Source organism: Herpailurus yagouaroundi, unplaced genomic scaffold (assembly GCF_014898765.1).
Source record: "Herpailurus yagouaroundi ecotype Mexico unplaced genomic scaffold, PumYag 190, whole genome shotgun sequence".
NCBI lineage: Eukaryota > Metazoa > Chordata > Mammalia > Carnivora > Felidae > Herpailurus > Herpailurus yagouaroundi.
Window position 1 is genome coordinate 24,863,806 of NW_024412421.1, and position 23,831 is coordinate 24,887,636.

A 23,831-nucleotide genomic window follows, 5' to 3' on the forward strand; every position below is an offset into this window, starting at 1 on the left:
CCGGCTCCCTTGGCTGCCGGCGCCCTGCTCCCCTGCCCGCGCCCGCCGTCGCCGCTGCCGCCCGGCCCGGCCCGAGCATGGAGACGGCGGAGAAAGAGTGCGGCGCCCTGGGCGGGCTCTTTCAGGCCATCGTCAACGACATGAAGGTAACGGGGTACGGCGGAGCTGGCCGCCCCGCGGGCGCGCGGGTGCGGATGTGGGTCCCCTCTGGGGACGAGTGACGGCGGGCATTCGGGCATCGCGCCGCGATGTGTGTGTGTCCTTGTCTGAACGTGTCCGGCCTGCGTCAGCTGTGCGCCTGGGTCTTGGGGCGCCCGTCTGAAGGGGTGTGGGTGTTTGTGTGTCAGGGTGCCCGTGCGGCGCCCCCGGTCTGTACCCGAGGTCGCCCGGGTCGTAGCGCCCCCGTGGGGTCCCAACCGGAGCCTGCGCACACGCGGGCTCTCTGCGCCCCCAACCCCCAAATCATGAATGGGCTTTCGCTCCGGGGTCGACTCTAAGGCCTTAAATTTAATGGGTCCGGGGTCTCGCCGGCCTCCGCCCCCTACCACCACTGTGCACCCTCCCCAGCCCCCCCCCGCCCCCACACCCGCCCGGACGGCCCTGGAGCCCAGACAATGCTGTCACCGCCAAAGCAGGGAAAAATAATAAAGCGGAGAACCATTAACTCCTTCTCCGCCGGCCTCGGTCTCCGCGCTCGACCCTGTGACTGCCACCACCACCCCCACATCCCCACTCCCACCCCCCAGATCTCCTGCAACAGGCCCTAGGAAGCTGCAGGACTCCAAGGTCTCCAAGCTGACTGTCTCTGCATTCCTAGGCCTCTGTCCTCACCTTGGGGGGGAGAAAGGAAGAGTGTTCGGGTTTCTGGAGCAACCCCAAGGGGGAGCCTACTACCATCCCAGACCTTCAGCACCAGTCCCCACCCCCCAGCCTTTGATTGGCCAATACCAGACAGGAGCCAGCCACCAACTCTTGGCCCACCATTAGCTCGCTAGGTGGGGAAACTGAGGCCTGGGAATGGCTCAAGGTCATTAAGGAGACTGTCCGACTCTCCCTGACCTCACCCTTCTCTGTTGATCCGCGGAGCAAGAGAGATCCTTTGCCCAGAGAAGCCAGGGTTTAGCAGGCCTGGCCCAGACTGACTAGGCAGAGAGGGGTTCCAGCTCCAGTGACAGGATGGCGGTGGGAGGCCGCGGGGGCGGGGGGGGGGGGGGGGGGGCAGGTAGAGGAACAACGCTAGTACGCTTCTCCTCTGAGGCAGGATTGTGGGTGGGGGGAGAGCACTGGGCCCTTCACGTGAACTTCTCAGACCCCCCACCTGAGAGCCCCCACCTTTGAAGCCTATCGCACATTCCCAAGTACACAACATAGAATCCCACGGTGACATCACAGGCCCAGGAGGCCATACCACACACCGGTGCAGCTAGCCCCACGGTGCCCAGGCGGGCCCTTCCACCAGAGGCTCTCAGTGCTGCCAGGGGAGCAGCCCCAGCCCTCAGAAGAGTCCTGAGGCCATTCTCACCTTGGACTACAGGGCTGGCAGCATATAGGCTTCCCCCACCCCCCACCATAGGGTGCTCCCCTGAGACCTCCATCCTTTGCAACTCTACCTGTGAGCCCCTCTGCCAGCCCTCAGAAGTTCTGGCCTCACTGCCCTCGGCAGGCCCTCCTGTGCTATGGACGTCACAGGCCTGGCACTCAGATCCCTTCCTGGGACCAGGCAGCCCAGACCACCCTCCCCCCAGCTACTCCCAGGGCTGGCAGAGAATGGGACCTTCCCACACCCTCCTCCCGCTGGCAGCCTCCCCGTAACACTGCAGAGAGCAGCAGCTTCTCTGCTCAGAGAAGAGGGGCAGGACTCTCCCTCCCTTTCCAGGCAATTTGCAAGGGACTTTGGGATCAGACTATAGCAGATTGCAGGCAGGATTCTCTGACCTGTGGAGGCGAACTGGGAAAGGTTTCACCTGGGGTGATGTCAAGTACTGATACTCACCTATGACACGTGCATGTGTTCAGGCCAGGGACAGAGCAGGGGACTGGGCCACCTGGAGGTCCATCCCCTGGATTGCGTGGGGCGGGAGGGGACGGGGTTACAATTTCTGGCCATTTCCCTCAGTGATCTGAGCCACAGAAGCAGCAGGGCTTCCATAGAGGAAGGCGGCTGACTTGAGGAGATTGAGCTTGCCCCCAAGGCCTGTCCACAGCATGTCCACGAGCCCCAGGACAGCCCCTTGTAAGCACAGGCTCTGGCTGGGGGTGGCAGCATAGCGGGGAGTGAAGCCTCCTCAAGCTGCACCTGGAGCCTGAGGGCCGGGAGGAGGGCACCAGCTGAGGGTTGGAGAGGGGCCCTCAGGAGCTTCCCCTGCCTTCTGTGCCTCATTTAACCACTCTGATGCCTGTTGGGTGCCATGCCGCCCACCAAAGCCCAGAGAGGGGCAGGGACTTGCCCAAGATGGCAGGACTGGGCGGGTGAAACACCTTCCACACGAGTGAAGGTGGCCTCCACTCAGTACTGACCCATCCAGAAAGTGGGGCCATAAACTAGGCCTGTCCTCTCAAGAGTGGGGAGTGTGTCCTGGATGTCAGCCCCGCTGGGTGGGAGAGGCTTCTCTCAGAGAGGCAGGGGTCATGCATCCCCTGTTTTTTAGCCAGCATTAACTGAGCGCTTACTGTATACTGGGCGCTGTGCTGTGCGTTTCCTTTTCCCTGCCTCCTCGAGTCTCCACACTGACCCAGTGATGTAGGTGTGGTTCCCCTCCTGATTTGACAGGTGAGGAAACTGAGGCTCAGAGAGGGGCCCTAGCCCGGGGTCACCCAAAAAGCCCTCTCTCAGGGATCACAGCATGGGTCGCTCACCCAGACAGCCCGTGTCGGGACTAAAACCACCACCAGGTCAGAGACAGAGTCTCTGAGGGCCGGGAGTCCTGCGGCCTCTGCGTCAGTCTTGTCCGGTCCACTTGAGCACCTCCAGTGGTGAGCATGTGACCTCTCCCCTCCAGCACAGCCCACTGCACTGGGGACAGAAAGGGCGTTTCTCCCGTCCCTGCAGTTCCCATCGCCTCCCACCCTTGCTGCCCGGATGTTCATCTCTCTGTACCCCTGGAAGTCAGTGGAGTGACTCGTCAGACGTGGGATCGGATCTTGCCCGTCCCATTTGGTGGCCTTTAGCAAGTCAGTTCATCTTTCTGAGTCTCAGCTTCCCGAACGATAGAGTGGGGGCGACAGTCGGATTTATTTCACAGGACTGCCCTGTGAAATATCCGATCCGACGCGACCACACAATGAAAAGGGCTTCGCGGGGTGCGCGGCCTACCACAGCCACTTGACGAGCAGTGGCAGTCACTGTCACTAGTGGTAGTGACCCAGAGTCTTAGAGCCCGACAGCCACAGCACGGCCAAGGTGAGGGCAGGGGCCCAGGTGAAGACTGAGGACCCTCCCCGGGGACACTGGCTGCTTCAGTCCTCAGAGACCAAGGTGCTCAGGTCCCTCTGCTGAGGAGGAGCTGGGCCCGGCCTCCCCCAAGTCCTGTCTTGTCCCCGCTGCACTGAGAGAGCTGCGGGTGTGACGGTCTGGGATGCAGTGAGCCTGACCGGCTGGAGGCTGGGGTGACGGGCCCCAGCCTAAGGACTTGAATGGGGTAGGAACTTGTCTGTCCCCAGTTTCTCCCAGTCCCTTGTGCTCCAAGGCTGCTGAGGAGCTGAGAAGGTTTCCTGGAGGTCAGGACGGCTGTTTCTGGATCCCTGTCCCCTCAGCATTGTCTCCTCTCCCTGGAGGTCTTAGCAAGGCTTCGGGGCTGGGGTGCCGAGGTGGTGTGAGGCTGCCACCCTTCAGAAGACTCCTGAGGGTGCCAAGGGGAGGGTCAGCTCCTCGGGATTTCCAGGGGCAACCTACCGGGCTCCTTCACCCTGAACTGCGCCCATGTTCCTCTCCAGCCTGTGTGAACTTCTCAAATATTTGCTTTCCCTGGGCACTGGCGGGGCTGGGCTGGGCAGGGAGGGAATTTCTAAGGTTGTCAGAAGCTGCCGTGTTTCCTTTCCACCCCGGCAGGCTGTCCTCAGCTAGAGAAGCTGTCTCGAACCTGCCCCTGGGTTCCAGTCTGGCAGAGCCTCCTTCTGAAGCCTTGAGGGTTGGGGTCTCTGCCTTCCTAATTTCCCCAGCACCTCATCCTACATGGAAGGGAGGGTTAGAGGCCCTTGGGGGCTGGTGCTTTGCTGGCCTTGGGCTCCCCTTCAAGCATCAGGACCGCCACAAGGCCATCAGGCCACGGCTGAGGTTTCTCCAGGACCCGACAGCCATGGGAAGGCCCATTAGCCAGAAAAGCCCCTTGATCAGACTGGACAACTTGGTCGCCAAGAGTCCAGCCTCCCTACTGGGAAACCCCCTCCCAACTCAGAGCTTTGGGCCAGGCTGGGATAAAGGCCACACTGTGTCCCCAGGAGGGGAGGGGAGCCGGGGGTGGAGAAAGGTGGCTCTGTTGGCCACACAAGGCCCCATTCAGCCTGGGGCCTGGCTGTCCCGGGCGGGCTGGCTGGGCCCTGCAGCAGTCACAGCCTCCCTGGACCTGGGAATCACTGCTGCTAGCCTGGGATGGATGGGTGGCCTGGCCGGTAGCAGCTTCCGGAGCACAGGGTGGGGGCCCCCATTGAGACCTGGCATGCCTGAGCCCTGCCCTTGTGTCATGTGGACTACGTCACCTGTGTCCAGAGGGACACAGTGCCCCTCATGCTGCTTAGCCCAGAATCCCTGCCAGAACCCAGGGGAGCCCAGAGGGTACAGGACCTGCCATTTCTGTTTCCGTCTCCCCTGAGGGAGGATGTGGGCCAAAACGGTGGCCGCTGTAGACATTAGGCCAGACTTCCTGACAGGGAGGGAGGAATGACCAAAAACACCTGTTCCCAGGGCCAGGCCTTCCTCATGTCCCATGGCTCTGACCTTGGTCTTCTGTCATCCCAGAGGGGCCAGCAGCCCCTCTCTCCATGGGGCGGGGGCCACTGTCTCAGAAACTGCCAAGAGTCTGGATGGGGGCATGTGGGGAGCCTATCCATGGTGTCTGATTTCCTCTCCCATCTCCCCGGCAGAGCTCCTATCCCATCTGGGAAGACTTCAACTCCAAGGCCACCAAGCTGCATTCCCAGCTGAGGTGAGGCTGCTGAGGGTGCCCCAGCTGGGGAGGGGATAGGCAGAGGAGAGGACACCTCACCCACAGAACATCCCACTCTCTGTCTCCCCAGGACCACTGTGCTGGCTGCTGTGGCCTTTTTGGATGCCTTTCAGAAAGTGGCCGACATGGCCACCAACACCCGAGGTGGGGAGGGGGTGTGGCTGGAGGTTGGGTTTGCCCCAGGTTGGGAAAGGCTGAGTGGAGGATGAGTGAGGGAGAGGACACCCAGCCCAGAGTTGGGACCTTAAATTCCATTCCCTAATGAAATGGGCTGGTTGTGTAGAGAGTGAGCCTCTTATCACTAGCGGCATACAAGCAAGAGTGGGAGAACGGTGACAGGGATGTTACGGGGGCGGGCAGGGGGGCTTCTGTTCTTGCTATGGGCCGCCAGCTCGACCACAGTTGTCCAGCCTTCTGTAACAGTGAGTCTGATTATGGCGTCTCACCCCCTCATCTGCCTGTCTTAGAGCACACGGGGGCAGGCAAGTACTCCCCGGTGGCTTTGGCGTCTCTTCTGCCTTCTAGTTCAAGTAGTTCTCACTTTCAGGTGGTGAGAAATAAGGTCACGCGGGCCCTTGCACTCTCACGCCTGCCTCTGGCACCTGGAGGGGATTCCGGTAGGGCTGGAGGGGATTTGGGCTGGCCCTTTGCACAGCCTCTAGCGCTGGCCTGACCACCAGAACACCCGCAGCTGCAGCAGGCGGGCACCGCCGGGAAGGGCAGGGCCTTGGTCCCGCAGAGAGGAGAGTCGCGGCAAAGACTGAGGACCACTCAAATCCCCACCCTCACGGATCCATCCATCGCGGGACCGAGCGGTGCTGGGGGCGGGGCGCGGGTTGCGGGCGCGGCCTTCGTGGGCCGGCGCGCCACCTCGTGGCCGAGGCTGGGACTGCAGAAGCCCCTGCGGGCCCCTTCCCACGCTGCGCGCTTGCCTCGCCAGGGGCCACACGGGACATTGGCTCAGCGCTCACGCGCATGTGCATGCGCCACCGCAGCATCGAGACCAAGCTGCGGCAATTCACCAAGTGAGTGGGCGCCGCGGGTAGACGGGAGTGGGTACGCAGTGAGACCGTCCCCTGGTGGCCCTGACCCTCACACCCCACCCACAGCGCGCTGCTGGAGAGCCTCATCAACCCGCTGCAGGAGCGCATCGAGGACTGGAAGAAGTCAGCCAACCAGCTGGACAAGGACCACGCGAAAGGTGGGCCCGGGGCTGGGGCCTCCTGTCCCCATCGTGCGGAGCCCCACATGACAGCATTCCTTTCTCATCCCCTGCACAGAATACAAACGAGCCCGGCACGAGATCAAGAAGAAGTCTTCAGACACGCTGAAGCTGCAGAAAAAAGCGCGTAAAGGTAGAGCCCACGGCTGCCCATGGAAGCATAGCCCCACGGGGCCCCGCTTGGTATACCCCCACACGCTATGGGGTACCCCAGGGAGTCATACTGGCCGGAGGGGCCCTATCCTGGACACAGGATCCTCCAACCTGCTGGGTGGGACTGAGGGAGCCTCCCTGCACCCCAGACCTGGTCCAGGCCTTCCTCTCTCAGGGAGGCAGCAGGAGGCCCAATAGGCCCAGGTACCCCACACCCCTGCCCCAGGAGCGGCTCTATCCATCCGGCTGTCTTTCACACATTCTTTCTTTCTCTGTCTCTCCTCCTCTCCTCCTCCCACATCCTTCCTGTAGAGCTACTTGGTAAGTCAAATGTCCCTCCCTCCAGCTGCTCCTCCCGTCCTTGTCCCATTTGTCTGTCTCCCCCAGCTCAGGGCCATTGGAAGGAGTCTCTCCAGGCCAAGGAGGAGCGAGGAAAGCGGTCGGTCCATCGAGGGAGGGGCCTGGGGCATAGTCCCCCTGGGGCCCTGGGGGCCCCTGGCCAGGGATGAGTCCCAGGCCACTGTTGGGTCAGTCTGCCAGGCCAAGAGGGGTTGGGCCGGGCGGGGTGGGGGGCACAGGCCCTGGCTGCCCCACTTCCCCCAGGCCCGCCCGGTCACCTGTTGCCTTCTCACTTCCTGACTCACCATCTCTACATCATCCTCTTGCCTCTCTCTGTCTTTCTCGCTGCTTCTTTGTGTTGCCGTTGTTGTCCTTGTGCATCGCTCCCTGAGCTGAGTGGGAGCGCACACTGAAATGACCCGCTTCCCTTCCCCCGGGGCCCAGCCCCTAGCTCTCCTTACCCCCCCCCCCACCCCTACCCCACCCTCCCACACACACCCTTCAGTGGCCTGGCCTACAGCTGAGTCCCCGGGCTCTACTTTGTCCTGCTTCCACCCTCTCCCGGTGAGGTGAGGTGAGGTGGTGCCGGCCCAAGGGCAGTGAGGGTGTCCAACCAAGGGGTTGGAAGCCTCAGCTGTGGAGGCCTCCACTGGGCTCACCTGAGCTCTGCCCGCTCCAGGTCCTGGGTGGCTTTGCAGCTTTGGTGTCTTTGCTGTGTCTGTCTGTCCACTCTGCCTGCTCTGGGACCAACCCCTGCACAAGCCCTAGAGTCCTGGCTGCCCTCCCTGGTCCCCTGGCCCCCGTGGCAGGGCCCAGCCCCACGCCGGGGACACCACCACGGGGCCTGAGCCATGCACACAGCGAGCCGGGCCGGCGTCCCCAGCGCGGCCTCTCCTCCCAACCCCTCCAGGGAAAGGAGATCTGCAGCCCCAGCTGGACAGTGCCCTGCAGGACGTCAACGACATGTACCTGCTGCTGGAAGAGACAGAGAAGCAGGCGGTGCGCCGGGCCCTGATCGAGGAGCGCGGCCGTTTCTGTACCTTCATCACTTTCCTGCAGCCTGTGGTGGTGGGTCCCTCAGAGAGGTGTCTGAGCATCCCCACAATGGGGCTAGCTGAAGAGTTTCCAGGAATCTCAGGAAATCCCAAGAAGCGAGATGTGGGAGCCATTGATGGGAGTCCTTAGGGGTGACTTGGAGGCCCCAGCAGGTTGGGCCATGCCTGTGGTTGACCACTTGACCCCTGAGAAAAGCCAGTTCTCAGTGATGCCTGGCTGGGTACCCTCAGAGCCACATGCTCGTAGCCCAAAGACACAGCTCGTAGCTCGTGTTGCACTAATTTGGTCTGGACGTACGATCACACCAACCCCTGGGTGTCCAGGCCCAGGCTGCCTCAGACCCAAGCAGCACTGGATGAGAGAGGAGAGGCCAGAGGGGGCTCATTCCTCCAGGGTGGGGGGCAGGGACAGGGCCAGAGGGTCTGACCCGCTGCTTCCTCAGAATGGCGAGCTGACCATGCTGGGAGAGATCACCCACCTGCAGGGCATCATCGACGACCTGGTGGTGCTGACTGCGGAGCCCCACAAGCTGCCCCCCGCCAGTGAGCAGGTTCGGCCAGCCATGGGACTGGGGGGCAGGGGAGGGGATGGCCTGCCATTAGTTGGAGACAGTAGAGGAAAAGAGGGGACAGAGAACCAGACAGGTCCCAACGTGCATGGTGGGACATCCGGGAGCACCTGTCCAGGCGAGGGATGGTGTGCCCAGGACCCAGTGGAGGCCTCAGTCTGAGAGCAGACGGGTGGAAGTCCCGTGGGGCCTGGCCCTGTGTCTGCCCACAGGCTCCACCTGAGCAGGCCAGACCTGGTGACTCCTACCTCCATCCAAACCCAGGACCCGGTACCTTCCCAGGCACACAAACAGGCACACCTGCCCATGCGGGCCACCCTGCTCAGCTCCCCAAAGTGCTCCCCCTGCACTAGGATCAGTCCCATCTGACAGGCCTGTGGTGTTGCTCACTGGGCGCTGTGTGCCCGGCACTTTCCCCGGCCATCTCGTTGAATCACCCCAATGCGCTGCAAGACAAGAACCGTTGGGGGCACCTCACAGGAGGAAACAGGCTCAGTGAGGTTCCAGGAACTTGCCCAAGGGGCACGGCAGAGCCAGGACTTAAACCCCATGGTGTCCCTCATGGTCACTCTCTTGGCTCCTCTGCCAGTGAGTTCTGGGGACACCTGGTTCTCCCATGCCCCCTGCCTGGGGACAGCATCCCTGGGAAGCAGAGAGGGCAGTCTCCCTTGATGTCCCCCCCACTCCGCCATCTGGCAGTCCTGCTTTCAGACTCCCCTGGGGGTCTCCTGCTGGGGCTTGGCTCTTAATAGGGAGGACGGGGGGAGGGGGGCCTCTGGCCCCACCAGCCCTCTGGGGGTCCTCCAGAAAACAGGCTGAGCTGCCTCCAGTGACCTGCATCCATGTCCCTGTCCAGGTGATCAAAGACCTGAAGGGCTCTGACTATAGCTGGTCATACCAGACCCCCCCATCATCGCCCAGCGGCTCCGGCTCTCGCAAGTCCAGCATGTGCAGGTCAGTGCGGGACTGACGGGGACAGAGGGGCAGGGACACCCCAGGAGGGAATGGGTAAGCTCTCAGCAAATCAGGAATCGCTTCAGGGCCTCAGAATTCACCCGACTGCGTCACCAAGGAATTTGTGAGCGTAGAGGACAAATGGACCCGTATCTCGAGACTGCTGCCAGTACAGGCATGTGCTAGCAGGAAGCAGGAGGCAAGAGCAGTTTCGTTTACAGAGCAGTAACTATGTGCCAGTTGCCATACTAAACGCTTTATGCATTTTCTTCATTGAATCCTAACACCACCGTATCAGGTGTGGTGTTGTCTCCGTTTCACAGAAGGGGAAACTGAGGCACAGAGTCCCATAATTTCACTACTAGGCTCTGCCCGGCCCAGCAGAGTCAGTGGGGGTGGGAGGATAGTAATAAGAACCTAAGACCAGGGAGGGGCACAGAGTCTTCTGGCAAGGTGTGGTGAGGTCACAAGGTAAGGGACACTCTAACCTGCCTGCTTCCTGGATGCAACCTGTGCCCGTGCTGGCCCCTGAAGTCTCGCTCAGTCACCATGCAGGCTCAGGATCAGGGACGCCTCCAGGGCTGGCCCCAGGGCAGGATTTGGAGGAGACATTTAAGATTCAAGGTTCTACAGGTGTGAGGGCAGTGAGCACACAGTGAGTTATTGGTGAGGGGAGGCCCCTCTGCGCCAGGCTCCCTTTCCCCAGAACCACCTCTGGCTGAGCACCTGGGCATGAAAAGTAAGCCAAGCACAGCTATCGGCAGCTCCTGTATAGGGAGGAGGGTCTGGGTTTGCTGGACCCCAGGTGGGTGGCCGTCACAGCAGGGAGGGTTGATTGCAGAGGACACCCATAACCAAGGGTACGAGCTGAGGAGCTTCAGGGTCAGGCTCAGAAAGAAGGCAACCTTCAACTGCCAGGAACATTACCCGAGAGTGAAATGGTGGCACAGGGGATATGAGCTGCACAGGGCTGGACACCCTCCAGGGGGCGAAGGGAGTGAGGACAATGGTGGGTCCAGAATCCACACGGATCATCACCGCATGCTAGACATCCAGTTAGGATTGGATGGCAAATACCAGACTTTGACGAGGCAGTCCGGAAATGATCAGACTTGTGTCAGGTTCCAGCCCAACTGGGACGAGGTTGATGTTTAGTGACTCGGTTTCTCCATCACCAACCCAAAGTCTGTTGTTCTTAAAGGCAGAGTAGGAGGCAAAGAGACTGCTCGGCCCTGGGCACGCCCTGGAGCATTGGGGTGCTCAGGGGGCAGGCACTGGGCCAGCTCTGGTGTGCCATCCCCTGCCCAGGCCCTGCCCTGTCCCAGAATCCAGCTCTTCTGTGGCACCTGGGTCTAAGGAGTTGTAGTCTGACATTGTCTTTTCCTTCCTTTGCCCCTCACCTCTCTCCTCCACCCTCGTCTGTCACCCTCCCCTCCACACACACCTTTGTCTCCCCGTCTGGCTGCTGTACCCCTTCCCTCACTCCCCCAGCGCCCCCAGCAGCAGTAGCAGTGCCAAGGGTGGCGGAGCCCCATGGCCTGGGGGTGCCCAAACATACTCACCCAGTTCCACCTGTCGCTACCGCAGCCTGGCACAGCCAGCCGCCACCACCGCCCGACTCTCCAGCGTCTCCTCCCACGACTCTGGCTTCGTCTCCCAGGATGCCACCTACTCCAAGCCCCCCTCACCCATGCCTTCAGACATCACCAGCCAGGTGAGAGGGTGTCTGCAGGGCCTACAGCTCTTGAGACTGGCCGGGAGGTCCCCAGGACCACCTCACTGGGGACCAACCTGGCTAAGGAGAGGTGGGGAAGGTCTTAGAGCAGTCAGCATCTGCCACAGCCATGTCAGCAAGGGGCTTTGTGGCCCCACTACCTCCTCATTTCCCGATTCCTTACCTACCGCCTTCTTCCAGCCATGGGACCCCAAGGGGGCAGCTTAGCAGCTCTGATCACTTGTGACCCTCCCCCCTGCATTAGGCTTATTGTGACAAGGTGGCTGGTCCTAGGAGGCATCCCCAGGAGCCCCAGGACATCCTCCTGCTTCTGCACACTTGGGCCAACTCACTCTGAACCCAGAGGTTGGTCCACGAATCTCCTCAGATGAAGGCTCAGATCCTTACAGCCTCAGTGAGATGGGCAAACACAGGGGCCACAGTAGAAAACAGAGGGAGGTCAGGCCACCTGCCCAGGGGGCTATCCTCAGGGTATCAGGAGTGACTGCATTTGGATACAGTCTCCTATTCCTCCCCCATCAAGGCTAGTGCCTCCATTTGGACTGAGCATTTTATGTTTTGCTGGGTTTTTTGCTCAAAGATGTCCCTATTATACTTCCAGTCTCTCTCCCCTGCGGGCTCATTCCCGTCAGTACACAAAAGAACTCCAGTATCACGCATTTTAAATTTTTTTAATGTTTTATTTATTTTTGAGAGAGAGACAGAGTACAAGTGGGGAAGGGCAGAGAGAGAGGGAGGCACAGAATCCAAAGCAGGCTGTAGGCTCTGAGCTGTCAGCACAGAGCCCGATGGAGGGTTCGAACTCGTGGACCCCAAGATCATGACCTGAGCTGAATGAAGTCAGATGTTTAACCGACTGAACCACCCAGGCACTCTTAGTATCACGCATCTTAAAAGCCCTCCCTTCCTTCCATGTTATCCTCCAGTCACCTAGCTTCCTTCACAAGGAAATTTAAGAGTTGTCTGCACTGACCAATTCTACCTATTTCTCATTCACTCCTATCAGCTTTACCTATTTATAACTGAAAATTTTTAGATTTGTTAATTTCTCCCATATAGTTCCATCCATGTTTGCTATACATATTTTGAGACTGTTTTATTAGGTGCAGACAAGTTTAAGATATTAAGTCTTCATAGTGAATTCAATCTTCTAACATGATGGTCCTCTGTTCCTTACAATGCTTTCTAAAAGCCTGTTTCGTCTGATATTACTACAGCTATCTCAGCTTTATCCTGTTCAAGATTTATATTACCATTTCCCATCTGTTTTATTTTTTTAATGTTTGTTTATTTCGCAAGAGAGAGAGAAAGAGAGCAGGGGAGGGGCAGAGAGAGATGGAGAGAGAGAATCCCAAGTAGGCTCCATGCTGTCAGTGCAGAGCCCCGTGTGGGGCTGGATCCCAGGAACTGTGAGATCAGGACCCAAGTTGAAATCAAGAGTTGGAGGCTTGGGGCACCTGGGTGACTCAGTTGGTTGAGCGTCTGACTTCGGCTCAGGTCACGATCTCACAGTTCATGGGTTCGAGCCCCAAGTCGGGCTCTGTGCTGACAGCTCAGAGCCTGCAGCTTGTTTCCGATTCTGTGTCTCCCTCTCTCTCTGCCCCTCCCCCACTCATGCTCTGTCTTTCTTTGTTTCTCAAAAATGAATACATGTTAAAAGAAATTAAAAAAAAAAAAGTTGGAGGCTTAACCAACTGAGCCGAGGCACCCCTCCCATCTCTTTACTTTTAAACTCACTATATCCTTATGTTTTAGATGAGTCTCTTATAAACAACAGATGCCTAGATTCTCTTTTATCCAGTCTGACAACCTCTATCTTTTGATTTGGCATTTTTAGTCTACTTCTCTTTATTGTGATTATTGACATATTTGGATTCCTGTCTTTTTATACATTCTACTTTTTCTGTGCCTCTTATGTCTCTTCCCTTGTCCTTTACTTTTTTTTTCCTTCTCTCATTTGTTTCCCTCTACTAAACTGTAAGTTATATTGTATTTCTTTTATAGGATATCTTGAAATTTTACCATGCATTCTTGGGCCCAACTCTTGAATAATTCAAAGACTTCAATAAATATCTTAACTTCAGTCACCAGTGGGTTCTCCCAACTTATAAGCTAATATATATTATTCTCTACTTTTTTATAACACTCACAGATGACATTTTTCTTCTCCTCCTCCTCCCCCTCCTCCTCTACCTCCTCCTCCTTCTTTTTCCTTTTTAAAGATTTTATTTTTAAGTAATCTATACACCCATTGTGGGGCTCAAACTTAAAACCCTGAGATCAAGAGTCTCACGCTCCAACTAGGCCAGCCAGGCACCACATGACATTTATTTTCTTAACTTGACTATTATTTTGTGCATACGGTATTTGTCTAGATTTACCCATATGTTTACACATTTCTTTGTTCATCATTTGTTCTTATACCTTAACTCTTCTTCTTTCTGAAGTATACAGCACATCCTTTAGAAGTTCTTTTAGAATAGATCTGTAGTGGTAAATTCTCGGGGTTTTTTAAAATCTGTAAACATGCTTCCTTTTGTCGTCTGTCTTGAAAGTGTTGCCAGGGACACAATTCTGATGTGACAGTTATTCTCTCTCCACCACTTGGAAGGTATTTTTCCACTGTGTCCTGGCTTCCATTGTCGATTGAGAGGTCTGCCATCAGTCAGATTGTTGGGCCTTTGCGTCCCTGGTCACTTGTAACATCTTTGCTCTTCAGTTTGTGCTTAGTTGCAGATTTGTTTTTATTTAGTCTCATTTGATGGGTTTGTATTCCTGTATCTTCATATTCATGTCTTTCACGTGTTCTGGAAATTTTCAGCCATGATTTCTCTATTCCTACTTTGGCTCTGTTCTCTCCTTCTGAGATTCCAATTCAGTGTGTTGCTGGACCTTCTCATTTATCCTTCTGTGTATGGTTCTCTCAGTTATCACATTTTCCTTCTCCCCGCCTCTCGGTATGATGTTCTGGATCATTTAGTCAGGTCTGTCTTCCAATTTACTTTTCAAGTCTAGGTTACAGCTTTTTAACCTTTCCATTAAGGCTTTTTTTCTAAACTGTTATTTTGAAATAATTTCAGTCTTGTAGAAAAGTTGCAAAAAGAGTACAGAGTTCCCACCTGCTCCTCCCAAGCTCCCCTAATGTTAACCTGTTATGTAGCTACCAAACCAGGAACGAACACTGGCACAATACTATTAACTAACCTATGGTCTTTTTCCAAATGTTGCTCGTTTTCTCACTCAGATCCCTTTTCTGGTCCAGGAGTCCAGGATCCAGCGCAGGACCCTGTGTCACATCTAATTGTTGTATCTTTTGGGGCTTCTCCGGTCTGTAGCACCTCTACAGCCCTTCTTCTTTCATGTGTTTGATGCTCTTGAAGAATACCAGTCAGGTATTTTATAGAACGTCTCTCAGTTTGGGTGTGTCCTGTGTCTTCACATAATTAGATGGAGGTCATACATTTCTGGCAAGAATACCATAGCAATGGTTTATTGCTGTTCTTCATCCTCACCAGCCCTTGGTATTTTGCATCTTTTTCATTTAAGCCCTTCCGGGGGGGTGTATAGTGGTAGCGCCTGTGTTTGAAATTCGTCCTTCCCTAATGAGGAATGAGATTGAACACCATTTCCTACTTCTGAAGGCCATTTGGCTGTCCTCTTTTATGAAGGACCTATTCAGGATTTTGCCCATTTTTCTACTAAGTTTTTTTTTTTTTTTTTCTTATTGATCCTAGAACTCCTTATGTATTATGGATACAACACCACTCCTTCATCTGGGGTTTTCTCTGAGCCTTTACTCTTAATTGGGTCTTTTAATGACCTAAAATTCTTAATTTTATCTTTTTTAATATAATTTGTCAAATTGGTTTCCATACAACACCCAGTGCTCATCCCACTAAGTGTCCTCCTCACTGTCCATCACCCACTTTCCGCTGTCCCCCAGCGCCCATCAACTCTCAGTTTGTTCCCTGTATTTAAGAGTTTCTTATGAGAAAAAAAAAAAAAAGTTTCTTATGGTTTGCCTCCCTCCCTCTCTACAACTTTTTTTCCCCCTTCCCCTCCCTCATGGTCTTCTGTTAAGTTTCTCCAGATCCACATATGAGTGAAAGCATACGGTATGTGTTTTTTCTCTGACTGACTTATTTCACTTAGCATAATATGCTCCAGTTCCATCCACGTTGCTGCAAATGGCCAGATTTCATGCTTTCTCATGGCCAAGTAGTATTCCATTGTATATATAAAGCACATCTTTATCCATGCATCAGTTGATGGACATTTAGGCTCTTTTCATTTGGCTATTGTTGAAAGTGCTGCTATAAACATTGGGGTACATGTGCCTCTATGCATCAGCACTCCTGTATCCCTTGGGTAAATTCCTAGCAGTGCTATTGCTGGGCCACGGGATAGATCTATTTTTAATTTTTTGAGGAACCTCCACACTGTTTTCCAGAGCATCTACACCCGTTTGCATTCCTACCAACAGTGCAAAAGGGTTCCCCTTTCTCCACATCCTTGCCAGCATCCATAGTTATCCTGATTTGTTCATTTTAGCCACTCTGACTGGCGTGAGGTGGTATCTCAGTGTGGCTTTGATTTGTATTTCCCTGATAAGGAGTGACGTTGAGCATTGTTTCATGTGTCTGTTGGCCATCTGGATGCCTTCTTTAGAAAAGTGTCTGTTCATGCCTTCTGTCCATTTCTTCACTGGATTGTTTTTCAGGTGTGGAATTTGGTAACTTCTTTATAGATTTTGGATACTAGCCATTTTTCCGATATGTCATTTGCAAATATCTTTTCCCATTCCGTTGGTTGCCTTTTAGTTTTGTTGATTATTTCCTTTGCAGTACAGAAGCTTTTCATCTTGATGAGGTCCCAATACTTCATTTTTGCTTTTAATTCCCTTGCCTTTGGAGATGTGTCAAGTAAGAAATTGCTGCAGCAGAGGTCAAAGGGGTTGTTTCCTCCTTTCTCCTTTAGGGTTTTGATGGTTTTCCTGTCTCACATTCAGGTCTTTCATCCATTTTGAGTTTTTTTGTGTGTATGGTGTAAGAAAGTGGTCTGGTTTCTTCCTTCTGCATGTGGGTGTCCAGTTCTCCCAGCACCATTTGCTAAAGAGACTGTCTTTTTTCCATTGGATACTCTTTCCTGCTTTGTCAAAGATTAGTTGGCCATATATTTGTGGGTCCAATTCTGGGTTCTCTATTCTATTCCATTGGTCTTTGTGTCCGTTTTTGTGCCAATACCATACTGTCTTGATGATTACAACTTTGTAGTAGAGGCTAAAGTCTGGGATTGTGATGCTTTGATTTTCTTCAATATTATTTTGGCTATTCGGGGCCTTTTGTGGTTCCATACAAATTTTAGGATTGCTTGTTCTAGCTTTAAGAAGAATGCTGGTGCAATTTTGATTGGGGTTGCATTGAATGTGTAGATTGCTTTGGGTAGTATTGACATTTTAACAATATTTATTCTTCCAATCCATGAGCATGGAATGTTTTTCCATTTCTTTGTGTCTTCTTCAATTTCCTTCATAAGCTTTCTGTGGTTTTCAGCAAACAGATCTTTTACATCTTTGTAAAACTGTTAATTTTAATGGATGTCCAGTGTATTCATTTTTTAAAATTTCCAATGCTTTTTGTATCTTGAGATATGTTTGTGTACTCTAAGGTCACAAAGACATTTTCTTCTGAAAGCCTTTTTCTTTTATCTTTTTCATTTAGATCTGCAGCTCATCAGGAATTGATGGGGGGGGGCAGGGGGGCGTATGAGATGGGGGTCCTTTTTTCCATACAGATAACTAATTAGCAATTTATTGAAAAGGCCATCTTTTCCCCCCTGCACTGCAGTGTTACCTGTATACCTGTAGCTGTTTTGGAAGTTTGTGTTTTTATTTTTTTTAATGTTTGTTTATTTTTGAAAGTGGGGAGGGGAGGGACACAGGATCGGAAGCTGGCTCTTTGCTGACAGCAGCGAGCCTGATGTGGGGTTCGAACTCACAAACTGTGAGATCATGACCTGAGCCAAAGTTGGACACTTAACCAACTGAGTCACCCAGGCACCCAAGGAAGTTTATATTCTGTTCTGCTGGTTGAGTTGTGCTCTTTTACAATACCATACTAGTCTTCATTATTGTAACTTTATAAACATTTTTGATATCTGGTAACAGAAGTCTTCCAGATTTGTTATTCTTCAGTATCACCTTGGCCTTTGTAATTCCTTATATTCCTTAATACCATCTTGTCAGTTTCCATCAGAAAAACAGTAACAACACCTCCTGGGGTTTTGGCTGGGATTGCATAAATCTGTCCATTTATTTTGGCTTTTCCTTTTCTCAGTAAGGTTTTGCAGTTTGCATATAAAGATCTTGCACGTCTTTCACTGGATTTTTTTCCTTGGGTAGTTGATGTTGATGCTATTTTAAATTATATTGGCTTTGTCGGATTTTTTTTGTTGGCTGCTGATATTTAGAAACTTGATTTTTTTTTTTTTGGTAAATTGATTTTATTAAGTTATATTAAAATCACTTAGGTCTGATAATTATAGATTCTTTTGAATATTCTATCTATACAACAATCATGTCTTTTATAAATAATGACCACTGTTTTCTTCCTTTCCAATCCTTTTGCTTTTTACTGCTTTTTCTTGCCTTACTGCCTGCTAGGACTTCCAATGTTGAACAGAAATGGTGATGGTAGCCATCTTTTTTTTTTTTTTAAGTTTGTTTATTTTGAGAGAGATGTATTGCGAGTAGGGGAGGGGCAAAGAGAGAGGGAGGGAGAGAACTTCAAGCAGTCTCTGCACCATCACAGTTTCTCACGAAACTGAGATAGTGACCTGACCTAAAATCAAGAGTCGGACGCTTAACCGACTTAGCCACCCAGGCATCCCGATCCTGGGCATCCTTATCTTTTTCCCATCCTCAGAGGGAAAGGTATTGATATTTTTGAAGATCCCCTTTATCAGATAAGGAAGCTCTCGTCTAGCCCTGTTTAAGTGTTTGTTCATGAATTAGCCCTAAATTTTTCCACTGACTGTTCCAAGAGCTTTTTCCATTGGTTTTTGCTTTAACAATTACACTGATAAACATCCAAATTTGTTGCTTGCTTCATCTGAATCCTCACCTGTGATGCTTTGTTTCCTTTTGTTTTGGTGATCTTGGTTCATCACAAACTGAAATATCCCAGTATCTAAATTAAAGATGATTTGGAGAATTTGACAGGGCAGAGGTGCTGTAATAATGGACCCCATCACAGGGTGAGCTCTCCACCTAGCCCCTTGTCCAGTCTCCCAACCACTGTGCTGCACTCCACATGTGCCCCCAGGAGCCCTCGTGGTCCTGTGCCCACCCTGGCTGCTTTTATCTTCATTCTTTTTTTTTTTATTTGTTTTGAGAGAGGCAGAGAGAATCCCAAGCAGGCTCTGCACTATTAGCACAGAGCCTGACACGGGGCTCAAACCCACAAACCACAAGATCATGACCTGAACCGAAGTCAGACACTTAACCAACTGAGCCTCCCAGGTGCCCCTTCATTCTTGTGTTTTCTTTGCAGTTGGGGGTTTCCCATGGCACCTACTCCCCACAACCGGCCAAAGCAAGAGTCTCCCCTGTACACTCGGTCCGCTCAAAAGTGGACTTGCGCCCCCCCTCCCCCCAGTCTATGAAATAGTCCTTGAGGTGTCCACGATGCCTCTGTGCCCTCTGATGGACCCCCAGCAGCTTCAGCACTGCTGACCATCCTTCTCCTCACGGGCAGGTCCTTCTGAGTTCTGTGACATCGTCTGCTTACGGTTTTCTAACCACCTCTCTGGCAGTTCCTTGTTACTCTCCTTCACCGGACCCTCCTCTTCTTGCCAGCCACTAAATGTGGGTGCGCCTGAGGTCCTTGAACCTTTTCTCTAACTGTCCTCACTGCCAAGGTGACCTTCCTCTGTCTCAAGGCTGTTGGACTTGTGACTCCAACCTTGACTTCTCCCTAAACTCCAGACTTGTAAATGCAGTTGCCGACATTGTATCTGTCCATAGATACCTAACAGGCAGCTCAGCTCTGCATGTGCAGGATGGAACTCTAGACTCCCTTCTTCCCCCACGCCTGCCCTTCTGAGAAAACAGGGACACCGTCAACCTTGCTGTCCTTCCTAGCGTCCCTCCTTCCCTTGCCCACCACATCCAGGCCATCAGCAGCCGCAAGTCCTGTCGTTCGTTCTCAAAACCTATGGTTCTTGGGTTGGGCCACGGGGTTGGTCAGTGCCCACAGTGTGCGCTCGGCCTGCAGACGCTCGCAGGGGCGGCGGGGTGTGGTGCTGAACTCGAATGTCCTGCTGCATGCTGGTGCTGTGACCAGGTATCTTCTCTCCTTGCCTCCCTGCCCCGTTCGCCCACCTGCTCTCCTCTGCATGGCAGAAGTCCTCCAGCTCTGCGTCCTCGGAGGCCTCGGAAACCTGCCAGTCTGTTAGCGAGTGCAGCTCCCCCACCTCGGTCAGTGTTCCCCGCCTGCAGTGGGACTCAGGGAGGGTCCGGGGCCTACCAGAGTGGGGAGCAGAGTGCCTGCTCCCTGCAGGAAAAGCCGCCTAGGCACACCTGCAGCCACTCCCAACACCTCACATCTTTCCTTCCTGAGTCATGCCATCCTACCCCTGGGACTGGCAGGAACCAGGGGTCATGGCACCCTCCATGCTCTGCCCTTGACAGTGATCTTGAGCCTGAGGCCCCACACGGGCCTGAAAACCCTGTATCTCAACTGTAGTGAGAGGACCCTCAGCCGTGGACGGCAGGGCCAAGGGTCCCCTGACCCATCTGCCATGCCCTGCAGGACTGGGCCAAAGCAGGTCCCCATGAGCAGCCCTCAGGCACCAGCCTGCAGAGGAGGAAGGACCGACTGGAACACCCCCGGGACACAGAGCCAGGCCTGGCCAGCGGGGGCACCCTGGGCCCCAGCGGAGAGGAGGCACCAAGACCACGCATGTCCCCTGCCACCATCGCAGCCAAGGTAGGCATCAGCTCCCCTGGCAGCCCAGCCAGTGCCCCCGTTCACTCCCAGGTCAGTGCCAGGAGACCCGGCAGGTGGTCTCGGGGCCAGCTCCATCCACCTGGTGGGAGCTACCCGGAGTCTGAGCCGAGGGGGGCAGCGGGGAGCCAGGCCTCAGCCTGCAGTCTTACCACCCCCAGCATGGTGAAGAGGTGTCCCCAGCGGCCAGTGACCTGGCCATGGTGCTGACCCGCGGCCTGAGCCTAGAGCACCAGAAGAGCAGCCGGGACTCTCTGCAGTACTCCAGTGGCTACAGCACGCAGACTACCACGCCATCCTGCTCCGAGGACACCATCCCCTCCCAAGGTAGGCCCCGGGGCTGGGGCTGGGGCACCGGGCCTTCACATGCCCCAGGCCCCAGCCCACGGCATCCCGTGCCCCCAGGCTCCGACTACGACTGCTACTCGGTGAATGGGGACGCAGATGGCGAGGGTCCGGCCGAGTTCGACAAGTCCTCCACCATCCCCCGCAACAGCAACATCGCCCAGAATTACCGCCGCCTGATCCAGACCAAGCGCCCAGCCTCCACCGCGGGGCTGCCCAGCGCCTCGGGCGCTCCCCCCGGCGTGGCCACCATCCGCCGCACGCCCTCGACCAAGCCCGCCGTGCGCCGCGCGCTCTCCAGCGCTGGCCCCATCCCCATCCGGCCGCCCATCGTCCCCGTGAAGACACCCACAGTGCCCGACTCCCCTGGCTACGCAGGGCCCACACGGGCGGGCAGCGAGGAGTGCGTCTTCTACAGCGACGAAGCCGCCTCGCCCCTGGCACCAGACCTGGCCAAGGCCTCACCGAAGAGGCTGAGCCTGCCCAACACGGCCTGGGCCAGCCCTGCCCCAGAGGCAGCCAGCTACCCCGGGCTGGCGGACGACGACGAGCAGCAGCAGCTGGCCGCCAACCGGCACAGCCTGGTGGAGAAGCTCGGGGAGCTGGTGGCGGGCGCCCACGCGCTGGGCGAGGGCCAGTTCCCCTTCCCTACAGCCCTGACCGCCACCCCCGCAGAGGAGACACCCAGTCCACCCCCGGCAGCCTCCGGCGACCCCCCGGCCGAAGACATGCTGGTGGCCATCCGGCGCGGGGTTCGTCTCCGCAGGACCGTCACCAACGACAGGTCGGCGCCCCGCATCTTGTGATGGCACTGCCCTCCCGCCCTCTGGCCCCGCGAGAGGCAGGTGGCCTGGCTGGTGAACAGTGGCCACTCAGAGCGAAGGCAACAACAAGGGAAGAGCAGAGCCAGGCAAGCTTTTGGTTTTTCGTTTAAGTCACGCGAGGAAAAGCCACTTGATGGAAAGAGACACTCACCTTGGATTTCCACATTTAAACAGGAAGTGACTTCTTTAACAGAGCTCGCCAGCTCTGAGCCTGCAGGCCTTGAACTGGATGTGGAGCCTGTTTTATACGTTTCTCACCTGCTCTGCCCCTCCTCTTCCTCTTCCACAGGCCCTGCCTTTTCCACATCTGGCCTGGGCCCGCAGTGCCACAGCTTAGCTGACCTGACCCCACTTCTCCCCTCGGTTGGCGGTGCCTGGGGCTTCTCCTGAATGCTGGCCCCCACAGCCCTCCACCAGGCCCCTCTCCTTCCTTCTCTGCACCTGTCCCAAGCTCCTCTGAATCAGGGAGGTGGGCTGTCTGTGGAGGGGCCAGGCACCCAATCGGCTAAGGTGTCAGATTTGACTGAAAAGCTCCACAGAGTGGCAGTTGGGGGGCAGACTGAAGTTGGGAGGCCCAGCCTGCTGTGGAGCAAGGAGGCCCAAGGGCCACAGGCCCCAAGTTGAGTCTTGGGAACCCACACAGAAGAGGCTGTGGACCCCGAGGTGGATCCCATCCTGACTTGCCCTCCTATGGGAGGTACAGTCAGGGTTGAGGGGCAGGGCAGCAGGGAAGAAGTCCAGAGGCCTGAGGGTCAGATGTATGGTCCTCATCTGGGCATGTTGAGACTTTAACTCTCGTGGCACTTTGGTCATGGTTTTGGCCACCTGTGGGGGTAGGGGCTGGAACTGCACAGGGTGTGGGGGGTTATTTTATGAATATAATAAAATAGAGCTGACTGGACAAGGACTGTGTGTGGGGACAGGGTGGACGGTACAGGGTGTCCGAGAGTGCCTGACGGACAGGGGTCCTCGCAGTGGCCTGGCGGGCCCACGGCAGGAGAAGGAGGGCCTAATTGGCTTCCCCAAAGCCAGGGGGCAGCTGTTTTTTTTTTCTCCAGATTCTGGAGCAAAGCCAAAATAAGGTTGGAGAGGGCCAGGGTGGGGCCTCTAGTACGTCTGCTTAGATGGGAGCAGGGGCGGTCCAGGGAGATTGGCTTTGACTCTCTGTTGCCAGAGGAGATGCCATCCCGGTGCAGTGCCCCCCACCCTGGAGTCCAGTCCGCGCTAGGTGCGGGGTGGGGGTGCCCTCCCCTCCACGTACCGAGGCATGCCAGCTCTAAGCAGGTAGAAGCAGGTGCGTCTGGGGCGAGCAGAGGGCTTCCTGTTGTCCCGCAGGCCAGCAGAGAGAGCAGCCAAGCTCACAGGGCAGCGGGACCACAAGGCAGGGGCCTCCCAGGGTCAGGAGAGCAGGCTTTTCCTGGTTGGGGTGGGATGGGGTTGGGTCTGAGTCTCAGCGCCAGGCTGGAGCTCCTGGCAGTTCTGCAGGGAACTGGGGTCCAAGCAAGGCAGCCAGGCAGCTCTGAGGAACCAAGGATGCCCCCGAGTGGATGGAGCCCCCCAGGCTCCCCAAGGGGAGACGGAGAATGGTATCTGTAAGTCGCTAGGTCTGAGAACAGCCTCGCTGAATGCTCAGGCCAACCCGAGAGCCCAAGTGTGGGCACCTGGAGAGAGTCCAGGCAAGGGAGGGCCCGAAGAGGCCGGGAGAGCAGGTGGCCAGTTTGGGAAGCCCCGAGGAGGGGTGTACCCAAGTGGGCTGAGGGAGTGAGATGCAGGATGTGTGATGTGAGCAGGGTAAGGAGTGGTGGGGTGGGGGGTGGCTTGGGAGGCCCAAGGAGGGGGTGGGCATAGCACAGCCACCCTCCCAGACTCGTGCCCCCTCTCCTCCAAGCCACCCCAGGGCTGTACATAACTCCCCCATCCCCCTGACCACCTCTCTCCCATTTAGTGACCACCTCTTAGGCCCACCCCCTTGGGATCCGAGCCAGCCATCCCATATCACAAACTTCGGTTTGGGGGACTTCTTTACGTTCATTTTTTTTTTTTCATTTTGTACAGAGAAATATTCTTTTCAAAAGCGTCTTTTGACTGAAGTAACTTTTCTGGTGCTGTTGTTAACTTGTTCCTTTTTTTAATTTATTTCCCCACCCAAGTCTCCCCTCCTGGTTCCTACTCACCCTTTCTTCCCTCCACCTCTCCCCACCCCACCCCCATCCCATCTGAACCATTTTGTTTCTTTTCTTTCTGTCCGTTTCTGGATAAATTATCCTCTCCTCCCTGCCCCCTCCCCCTCCCCCCCCCCATTTAAATAGTCACTGCTACAAGTAACAAATGCACTGTGAAGATTCCAGTATTAATAAAGTTGTACTGTACTTAACACCCCTGCCTCCGCCTGGCTTCCTCCACCCTGTTCATCTGCCCCTGCGCAGCGCTGGCACCCTGCCCTTTCCCATCCCAGATCCCGGCTGAGG

At 55.2% G+C, this 23,831-nt stretch overlaps 1 protein-coding gene across 6 annotated transcripts; it reads left to right on the top strand.

Annotated features, from left to right (window-relative positions):
- Positions 1-6: 6 nt before the first annotated feature.
- On the top strand, positions 7-23,419 carry MTSS2 (MTSS I-BAR domain containing 2). Of its 6 annotated transcripts, none has more exons than XM_040443079.1 (15): positions 7-146; positions 5,080-5,141; positions 5,233-5,306; positions 6,103-6,187; positions 6,272-6,363; positions 6,443-6,517; positions 6,850-6,858; positions 7,787-7,944; positions 8,375-8,482; positions 9,357-9,454; positions 10,946-11,168; positions 19,591-19,665; positions 20,000-20,176; positions 20,356-20,521; positions 20,600-23,419. In XM_040443079.1, exons 1-15 carry the CDS (start codon positions 78-80, stop codon positions 21,343-21,345), a joined length of 2,217 nt encoding a protein of 738 aa, XP_040299013.1. In that variant the 5' UTR covers positions 7-77; the 3' UTR covers positions 21,346-23,419. The 6 variants fall into 6 exon arrangements, with proteins under 6 accessions (XP_040299013.1, XP_040299016.1, XP_040299015.1 ...); XM_040443082.1 differs by having other exon boundaries at positions 11,042-11,168; XM_040443081.1 differs by lacking the exon at positions 19,591-19,665.
- The last annotated feature ends 412 nt before the right edge of the window (positions 23,420-23,831 follow it).

Excerpts from the sequence above, each read along its gene's own strand:
- MTSS2 (XM_040443079.1), top strand. The coding sequence starts at position 78 with ATGGAGACGGCGGAGAAAGAGTGCGGCGCCCTGGGCGGGCTCTTTCAG. Across the intron at positions 5,307-6,102 it reads CATGGCCACCAACACCCGAG|GGGCCACACGGGACATTGGC; the intron begins GTGGGGAGGGGG and ends TTGCCTCGCCAG. Across the intron at positions 8,483-9,356 it reads TGCCCCCCGCCAGTGAGCAG|GTGATCAAAGACCTGAAGGG; the intron begins GTTCGGCCAGCC and ends GTCCCTGTCCAG.